Below are 10,417 nucleotides of genomic sequence, written 5' to 3'. Positions count from 1 at the left end.
TTAAAATCCCAATCTGCAATGGCTAGGTGAAATGAAAGAAACCATCAAGAGAATTGGCTTTAGAATACTATAATGTAAAATCCTAATCTGCAACCGCCAGCTGGATCAGCAACTTACGTATTGCATAGATACACTATACTAATAATCAGACAACAACAAAAAGCAGACTTGGTACTTTCAGACTTTATACAAAAAGGAAATCGAGGAAGGACAGGGTGAGCCTATACCTGCTACAGCGGTAAAATAAAAATAGTCCTGCAGTTGCAAGAAGGAAACCCAGCCATGCAAGCGAACCAATCCCAGCTGTTAACTTTGGCAGATTGGATGCTGCAATGGCCAAAGAATTCATAAAATTATAATCATGCACAGAACAGTTGCTTGATATGATGCGAGATTCGAGGACCAGNTGGATCCTTCCTGCAGAAAATATAAAATTACATTATTAAACAATAAGAACACCCGCTACTTGTGATACAAAGATATTATTATACCACTATGGGGAAAAATAGGAGTTCAGAACAGAAAATTAAGCTGCAAAGAAATGAAGGCCTTAAAATCCCAATCTGCAATGGCTAGGTGAAATGAAAGAAACCATCAAGAGAATTGGCTTTAGAATACTATAATGTAAAATCCTAATCTGCAACCGCCAGCTGGATCAGCAACTTACGTATTGCATAGATACACTATACTAATAATCAGACAACAACAAAAAGCAGACTTGGTACTTTCAGACTTTATACAAAAAGGAAATCGAGGAAGGACAGGGTGAGCCTATACCTGCTACAGCGGTAAAATAAAAATAGTCCTGCAGTTGCAAGAAGGAAACCCAGCCATGCAAGCGAACCAATCCCAGCTGTTAACTTTGGCAGATTGGATGCTGCAATGGCCAAAGAATTCATAAAATTATAATCATGCACAGAACAGTTGCTTGATATGATGCGAGATTCGAGGACCAGGATAACTACCCAAAACAACAGAATTTGTATATACGAGCAGAAGCAGCAGGATCATGATCCAAAGAACTGGAGCGAGTCCCAACTTTGACAACTTTCCAAGGGGAGTGCTTCCGTCGCAACGCTTTTCAAGAAGGTTTCTAGCATTACCCTGCACAGTAGTGTTTATAAGACAGATATTCAGACAAAGTATTGAACTAATGTTCTCAATAGTTTAAGCATAATGCTGCTCATTTTGAATGGGTAAGGAATTCTACAGGCTTGGAGAAACTCATATAGTACAGCTACAAGAAGAGTTAACTACACCAGGTATGCAAAGGTCAAATGAGATGCACATAACTGCCAAAAAAATATAGGCCAACAGAATGATCCAACTACCATTTATTCCTAGCAGTACAGCCACTACAAAAGCATCAAATAAACAGTATGACTACAAATTGCTACACAACAAACAAGTAAAACAGATACCTACAAGGAAAAAAGAAACTTGTCTGTGATTCTTTTCAGAAGCAAGTTGTGCAGGGGTTAGCCCAGTCTTGTCAGTAATCATCAAATCCTCTTTCTTTCCAGCCTGCACCAAGACAGTGCAAGCCTCCAAATTACCTCGGATGGCAGCCCAGTGCAGAGGAGTGCAACCTGATAGACGAAGGAGAAGATGTAAGAAATTTTTGGTTAATCTAAAAAAATATACAAAGGGGATTTCAAAGAAAACTTATGGTTGTAACCACCTTCTTTGTCCTGCCGTCCTCTATATGCATCTAGAAATAAAAGTAGGCGAATAGAATCTGCAAAACCTTTATATGCAGCCCTGAATTTCTCAAATTATGAGAAGAAAATATAGACGAAATTAGAACTCTCTTCTGAAAATATACTGAAGGAAAAAAAAGGATAAAAATTCAAAGGTCCACATAAGCACGCTAAAAAATTTGCTGCAGAATAACCCATGTAACAGTAACGAACTCTCAGTAAGAAATATGGGAAAGAAAATAACCTATGTAACCTTGGACTCTAGATCGAAAACGGTAAAACAAACTTCACAAATCTTCATAACAAACAACTCGAGAACTATCATGACAAAAAGTAATTTTAATCCACCCCGCATATTTTGCAACTAGGACAAAATTGTACGAAGTGATATTTAAATCTATAGGAACACTATGGAATGGAACAAATAAAACCAACTATCCAGTCTCCAAATAAGCATGCAAGCCTAGACACTTAGAAGTAAAAATGAAAAGGAGCCAAAAATCAATTAATAAGTAACAATTCCAAGAAGGCGAGATTGTGTTCCACTTAGCGGCAACCATACCAATGCAAGGGGCTTCTTCCATCATTATCTGGCACATCAGCATCAGCATTCCACTTGGAGACAACGTGGCAAAGAAAAGCAGTCTGGCCATACTGTGCTGCGACATGTGTTGGCTACAAGCAGTTTAAATTGGCTATTAAAATACATCCATTGAGAACTAAACAAGATAAAAAGGGAAATTTAATAGCCTAAACAAATGGAGATGGCAAAAACAAGGTCTTTTGAGATTTATATATGAATTTGAAATCACTATGAACATTCTAAATGCTGATTACTAAACGAAAGCTCTCTATGTTTTAGATAAATCTTTGAATAATGGGTCACGAGACAGCTCAATATCGTTCCGAAGACAAGTAGGACGAGGTACTTAGATCAAGCCATTTTTTAATGCATAATGTTGATTGAACATATGCTCTTCTTCCCATTGAAACAAGTAGCAAAGTACGCAGTGTTGATTTACCTACATGAACCTCACAACATTCATCTTACTAGAAAAATGCAACCAAAAAATGACAAGCAATATCTATGGAACCTGAGTGCCAGTTATACAACCTCCCTTAATATACGAAGTAGTTAAATAAGAGAACTACCTGATAGCCATACATATCCGTTGCATCGACCCTTGCTCCCTCTTGTAGTAAGAGTTCTGCAACTTGTATCGCACCACGAACAGCACTCCAATGTAATGCAGTCTGTCCAGTATGATCCGTGGCATTTACATCTCCACCATGCTGGAAAACCAGAACCGAAACGGATCAATTATAGTAACTTCAGAACCACAACAGTTTAAACCTAATTTAGCTCATGCTTCTTAACCACCATTCACACACACAAGAAGAGAAGATACACAATGGCAACAAAATCAACTACATAAGAGTAGTCAACAGAGACTCCAACGTTTAATAAAGCACAAAACCCAGTTTGCGAAAAAAGAAAAAAGAAGATTGGGGAGGGAGTTGTTGTGTAACCTCAATAATGTACTGAGCAACGGCGACGCGGTTGTTCAAGGCGGACCACTGAAGAGCATAGTAGCCAAGACCATCGGGCTCGGAAACAGAACAACCCTCACACTCAACCAATCTATGAAGCTTCTCCAAATCACCATAAGCCGCAGCGGTATACACATCGTTCTTCAAACTCTCCTCGTCAACCGCTTTAGAACTCGATTCCCCATTCTCCTGCGGATTCGATTCGATTTCTTCAACCACCTCGATCTCCGATGACATTTTTAGTTTGTTTCTCAGCCTCCGCAGATCGATTCGATCACGATTGTTGTTGGTATGCCGAGGATTCGATTCTATGCTCCCCCTAGCATAAAATTAATGGTGAGATTTAGAGGGGGAAAATGAGAGAGGGAGCTAGGGTTTTTCTGGGGGATCTCAAGAGGAAGAAGACGAAGAAGAAGAAGAACGATTGACGAATTCAAAAATTGACTCGGAGATGAAAGAAAAGGGACGAATCGGATTAAGACGGGTCAGACTCAGACAAAATACCTTCAAATCTTATCGTTCACTTGTATTTTTTTTAAAAAAATCATTTCACAAACTTATTAATATATAACAACTTAACATTTATAAATTTCAGTTTTTTCAGTGAACATTATACAATATTTTTTTAGTGGGTTTAATAAAAAGGAAAGTGATGTGAACGAATCATAACATCTGTCTGTATATAGCATATCTAGTATCAGAAAGGTTAATAAATTTCTTCAGAAATTGTTTCTAAAAAGGGAAGAATTTATTCGTGATCATAAAAAAAAAAATTAATGTGCAATCGAGATGGTTATCATTCTTCTTCTTTACACAAATGCAGTTTCTTTTAATTCTTTAATATGATAAACCCTTGATTTTTCTCAATCCAAACGCATAAAAACAAAGTTGTTTTGGAGACATATACAAACATAGACGAGTGCAAAGTATATGGCATACTCTTGTAGTCTTGTCCAGTGCCGGCTTAACTAGGAGGGCGGGCAGTGCGACCGCTCCGGATACATAAATTAAAGGGGTATATACATATAGGAAAAGGGGCACAGAAAAAAAATTTATAAGTTAAAAAGGTACAAAAACATTTTTTGTAAGATAGAAAAGGGCACAAAAAAAAATTTGTAAGCTAAAAGATACAAAAAAAAAAACTTTGTAAGGTAAAAAGGGGCATAAAAAAAATTTGTAAGTTAAAAGAGGCATACAAAAAAAAAATTGTAAACTAGAAAGAGGCGCAAAAAAAAATTATAAGCTAGAAAAGGGTACAAAAAAAATTATATGAACCAAAAAGACCTAACAAAAATCAGTAAGTTTTTCTATAGGTGAAGGAGCATTTTTTTTTTAGTTTGCCCAGGGGCATGTAATATGTTTAAGCCGGCTTGTCTTGTGTTTGTTTAATGGATGAAGAAACAAAGTACAATTACATAAACCAGAGCAATTGTTTTTTTTTTTTAAATCAGATTTATTACTAAACAGGCCAATCAGATTTATTACTAAATAGCCAACTAGCTATATCATTAGTGAATGGGAAGAGTCTAAAATAGCTTGTAGATGGGTTTCATATCGGTAGGATTGTACAACCCGAAGTTTTGTTCAGTCCCGACCTGTTTCTGATTTTCGTTAAACGTTGCAAACAAAAACCCCTCGATGCCCTTGTTAGGTCTCTTAGGCGTCCCTTTTCCGCTTGCTATATGCTTTACAAAATTTCCATTATAGGTACCCGCGATTTCTGGCGTAGTTAAATCCCCGTTCCCAGCGGATGGCCATCCGGTTTCAGACACCACCATGGGTAAATCTTTAACGCCTTCTTTCTCCACTGCCCATAAAAATGCGTCGAACATTGCGTCAAACAGGTTTGAATATCCCAATGGTCCATCTTGGACCACGATATCTTCAGTGGCGAAGGTTGCATAGTCGAGACGGATGTTTGCTGGGTCGGACGCGTAAGGGAAGTATGGGTAAATGTTTACAAGTATGGGCGAACTTGTTTGGGACAGTAGTTTCAGCACGGGAACAAGTTGTTCGCGAGCTTGGGATGTGAACATTCCTGAAGAAGGTGGGTACGATTGCCCAAGGTTCGACATAGCCACCACGGTGCTTATTATGATCGGAAGATTCCTCGACTTGACTAGGTTGGTGAGAGACTGCATGACTGGAAGCACTTGAGAACCGATCGGTCCGGGGATGACTTCATTACCGACAGTAATGGCGGCAATGTTGACGTCGGCTAAGTAAGGCTCGATGTTAGTCGCGAACCAGCCTTTAACAGCTTCTTCGCTAGCTGCAAGAGCAGCCAAGTCCTGGTCCCTAACGCCAACAGTGACTGAAATATCGCGGTTCCCGCGTAAAGCATTAAGGACCTCCACGTTCGGGTCGAAGATTCTGATTTTACTAATGCCTATGGACTTGTAAAGGTTGATAACTTTGGACGGAGATGGGAGGTTGTCTCCGAGGAGGCCGTAGTTCAAGCCAGTGCTATTTGCTGCGGTGACGAAGCCACTAGTGTTGTAGTTGACAAACAACAGCACAATGCACGAGAGGAAGAACAAGAACAGCTTCGTAGGCGAATAGAGCATGATGAAACTTATATCTGCAAAATATGTGTGGGTACTTCTTAAGATTGCACTTCGGAAAAGGAAGAAGAAAGGAAGCAAACGTGTTTTCTGTTATTATGTTTCGTTGTTTGTGTGTGTATATATATATATAGGTACCCATCTGAGATAGTGAGATCTATTTCCAATCTTAGCGGGGGTGTATTCATATAATATTCCAAGTTATTTGAATCTCAGAGATCTACTTCCAATCTTAGCAGGGTGTATTCATCTAATATTTTCTAGTTATTTGAGTTTTCATTAAATTTTAAATGATTTTGATGATTTTAGGTAAATTGATGTGATTTATTGCAAAAAAAAAATTCAAATCCTACCTAAAACCATGAGATTTAGGGGTGTATTCAACTTGACAATTTAAGTGATTTTATGTATTTTTAACTACGGGGGTGTATTCAACTTATATTTTAAGTTATTTGTGTAAAAATTACAAATCCTATGTTATTCAATCATGGATTCTAAAAAGTCTCATGAAATCCACTGTTATTGAACTGATGATTTAAAAATCTACTTTAAAATCCACTGTTATTCAAAACAGTTTGGGAATTTGGATTTTAATAAGTTTTAGGGATTTGAGAAGATTTGTTTAGTTAAAAATACATAAATCTAAATCTCATGGTTTTATGTGGGATTTGAAAGAATTTTACCATAAATCATATCAACTTCCCTAAAATTTATCAAAATTCCAAATTTCATAAATCCCATAAAATCATCCAAAATCATTGTTTCAATACACCAAATCTTCTCAAATCATCTAGAATCACTAAAAATCATTAAAATCTAAATTCACAAACTGTTTTGAATAACTGTGGATTTTAAAATAGATTTTAAAACCATCAGTTCAATAACAGTAGATTTTAAAGTAGATTTTTAAATCATCAATTCAATAATTTTTAAAATCCAGGATTGAATATCATATGATTTGTAAATTTTACACAAATAACTTAAAATGTCTACAATAGAACCTCTATAAATTAATACTCGCTAAATTAATAAATTCTTCCGGTCCCGAGTTGGGCCGGTGTAAAAAATGAAATATTTCGATAAAATAATAATATAATATTTTTTTGAAAATCCAGTGTAAAAATATGGTCCCATCAATATCATAAATTAATAATCAAGTAAACTAATATATATATATATAAGAAAATCTAGTGAAATATATGACTTTATTGTTGTTTGCTTATTATTGAATTTGTATTCTGGTTGGAGCTTATCTATAATATTTCTGATTGCATCAAAATTTCTGTCTTCTCAAATCGCATCCAAAAATTATAGAGTGTTTTATATGCGATAATTGATTTCTTACGTATAACTTGTTATTAGTGTACCGAAATATCTTTGTCAACTTCATCATCACCATGAAAGATAGTAGCAATGATTTTTTCTTAACTATGAACTTATACATTATCATTTTTACATGGATAATCTAATAAAATATTAGCATCCATCCTATTACGATAGTCAAAATTATTAATCATATCATCAAGTTCATGAATCGTCAACTTCATAAATTATTAATTTATCGATAAATTAAAACCTCTATAAATTAATAAAATTTCATGGTCCCGACTAATTTATAGAGTTTTTACTGTACTTGAATGGAAAATCAGTAATTTCATACCCCAGTTAAAGGGGTATGTTCGATTCCTACACCATGTTTAATATTGTGCAAATCCATACATTAAGTTCAATAAAATTCAAATTTGCTACTCCAACTCATTAAAATGTGTTATTACATACATAAGCCGTAACGGTGTTGAGAGACTGTCAACGGTGTTAAGAGACCGTCAACGGCTGCTTACGTGGACACCACATATGAAACAACGTCGTTTTGAGAAACCAAAGAAATAACTTCTTATAGTCAAAACGACGTCGTTTCTTCTTTCTTCCTCTTTTCTTCCTCCTCTTTTCCCGATTTATAAAAGCTTCTTGGGAAACTCCATTACAATAAGCCAATGATTGTAAAGAATCAACATAGAGCTTTATAAGAAGATCTCAAGTAATTCAAAAAGCTTAAAGCTTAGAGATGGGAGAGTGGTAAAAAGTAGCACGAGATAGATAAGTGACTGTTATGGTCTCCTTGATTTTGAAATCAACAGTCACCACCGACAGATTCCTCCCATTCCTCACCACCGATGCCTCCACAACCAGTTCAGACTGCAAAATTTCTCACACAAATTAAGCTTCTTCTCTGATTCAAAGATCCAAAAATCTTAAAAGAATGAATGGCTTACCGAGATATGAGCAGAAGAGAGATAAGACGTACTCAATTCACCAAGGAAGAGATGTTTATCTTCAGAGACAACAGTTTTCACACAAGCCATAGATACTCTCTCTGCAATTGACGCGACTGCTCCTCCATGTAACCCATTAAAGAAATTCTAATAATCACAACAAAACCCAAATCAAAGATCGAAACTTTAATTTTCACAAAAAAAAAGATCAAAACTTTACGAAACCCATTTGATTCTATTGAACAAAATAAAACAGAGAAGAAGAAGAAGATTACGGATAAGGAAGGTGTGACGATGACAGAGCAAGAGACACGACCGCGTGAGATGGAGAGAGCTTTGGTGTTGCTTTGATATAAGATTGAGAAAGAGTCAGATGAGGTGACTTCATTGACAGATGAGTCAGGGGTGATTGCTTTGAAGAAATCAGCAACCATCAATACACTATTTGGATCGATCTCTTTGGATGCCGTCGTCGTCTCTGATGACACCGGAGGAGTCGGCATCGTTGTGTCTGTGGTTCCGCTCCCAGTTTCTCAGAATTTTTCCCAATTCATTTTTCCCACTACAGATTGGAGATTCCGGCGTCATTGACGTCACTCGCCCACTTGAAGTAGCATTTCTTTGTTTAATTGATTTGGGGAATTTTTAAAATTTGTAGGGTTTTTGGGTTCAATCCCCAAATCGGGAAAGAATGAAGAAGAAAAGAAAAGTAGGAAATGAGGAAGAAAGAAAAAACGACATCGTTTAACCAAAATAAATTATTTTTTTTGTTTCTCAAAACGACGACGTTTCATATGTGACGTCCACGTAAGCAGCCATTGACGGTCTCTTAACATCGTTACGAATTTGAATTTTATTGAACTTAATGTATGAATTTGCACAATATTAAACATGGTGTAGGAATCGAACATACCCGTTTAACTGGGGTATGAAATACCGATTTTCCGTACTTGAATACCCCTTAATGTCTAATTGGTATTAATCTTAGCCATCGATCTATCTGGTGAAGTCTTTTTTTAACTAGTTTTGTTTTATTCACTTTTATTTTTTTGTGTTTAATTGAATCTCACTATCCCGTAAGAACCTGAGAAATCATTCCAATTGAATTATTTTTGTCTAAAAGAAATGTATCCAAAAGTACATGAATTTGAGTAGATAATTAATAAATTCATGTATAATCTTTGTGTAATTAACCAACTCAACTTAAAGAAACATAAATTATTAAATTGATACATCAAATTTAATACGTGTGCAAATTTATTATATGACATAATGACATACTTTTCTTTTTGGATGTTATTTTTTCGTCTTCTTTTCTTTTTGGATGTTTAAAATTGAAGTGTTGACTTTTTTCTCTCTCTTCTCTCTCCACATCTATCAGAGAGAGAAAGTTCTGGCAACAACTGACTTTCTCAGCGGTGTTTATTTGGTTCATCTTCAGGCATCCCTTGCTTTCTTAGAGGTGTTGGCTGGCTTATCTTCTGGCATCGCTTGCTCACTCAGAAGCGTTGGCTGGCTCTGCTTCCAACATCGACCGGTTACGTTTAGCGGCAGTGGTTGGCTTATCTCCCGCGAGCAAGAGCCTCACTTTCTTGTCTTGTCGGGCTTTAGTTTCGGCAAATCTCTGCCACTTTTTATCTTCTTTTGTTATGTTTTTTTTCTATCTTTGTCTAAAGTTCAAGGGTAAAATCTCTTATGGCGATGATATATGGGGCTCTCGATTTCAAAGAATAAAGTCTCTCAAGGGTTGTGCTTTGCCGGAAGAATATGGAGCTTCGATTTCAAATTCTAAGTCAGAAGAAATCTCAAGATCTAGACAATCAATCAAGACTTGGAAGTTCTGAACAGCGCAAGAAGATCTGAATCCGATAAAAAAATCTGATTTTATGGTATCATGGAGAAGATTCTACAAAAAAAAGAGCTGAATGGTTTATCCTCAGTAGGAATCAGAGGACATCAGTTGCTGTTTTGAGAATCATTAATTTTTTCATATGATTATCATATCATTCTGTCTTGTTTCCTCTTTGCCGGCGACTGATGCAAACCGGCTTAACCAAGATGGTGATGAAGAGCTGTACAGACGGTGATGAAGAGTTGGACACGTTGATGAAGTTTGATGATGACGGCAAGCTTCCACGTTTAGAGATGATGTGTGTGTTTTAGTTATCTTAGCCTTAGGGTTTTCTTTCTTGGACTTGGTTTTTCTTTTCAAGTCCAGTAGAAAATAATGGTCCATGTTTGTTTTGGTTTACTTATAACCAGATATTGTATCGTTTTCTTGGCTTTAATTAATAATAATACACCAGTGACAAAAAAAAAAAAAAAAAAA

At 36.1% G+C, this 10,417-nt stretch overlaps 2 protein-coding genes and 1 pseudogene across 2 annotated transcripts in view; all 3 read right to left on the bottom strand.

Annotated features, from left to right (window-relative positions):
- The window catches only part of LOC104770415 (protein S-acyltransferase 24), a gene marked incomplete in the record, with an annotated part of 6,967 nt that extends 3,187 nt beyond the window's left edge, over positions 1 to 3,780 (bottom strand). The window contains 7 exon segments of the mRNA XM_010494838.2: positions 778 to 877; positions 966 to 1,104; positions 1,426 to 1,589; positions 1,682 to 1,761; positions 2,263 to 2,375; positions 2,853 to 2,993; positions 3,231 to 3,780. Of these exon segments, the coding sequence (XP_010493140.1) occupies positions 778 to 877; positions 966 to 1,104; positions 1,426 to 1,589; positions 1,682 to 1,761; positions 2,263 to 2,375; positions 2,853 to 2,993; positions 3,231 to 3,488 (995 nt within the window).
- On the bottom strand, positions 4,724 to 5,828 carry LOC104772397 (probable glucan endo-1,3-beta-glucosidase BG4). The gene has a single exon (XM_010497020.2). The coding sequence runs from the start codon at positions 5,816 to 5,818 to the stop codon at positions 4,778 to 4,780; it is 1,041 nt and encodes a 346-aa protein (XP_010495322.1). The 5' UTR covers positions 5,819 to 5,828; the 3' UTR covers positions 4,724 to 4,777.
- LOC104770413 lies at positions 7,868 to 8,642 on the bottom strand (annotated as a pseudogene).

The sequence above is a fragment of the Camelina sativa genome, chromosome 20 (genome assembly GCF_000633955.1).
Source record: "Camelina sativa cultivar DH55 chromosome 20, Cs, whole genome shotgun sequence".
Taxonomy (NCBI): Eukaryota; Viridiplantae; Streptophyta; class Magnoliopsida; order Brassicales; family Brassicaceae; genus Camelina; species Camelina sativa.
The sequence above is the reverse complement of the archived record's forward strand: the minus strand, read 5'-3'. Positions and strand labels throughout refer to the sequence as shown.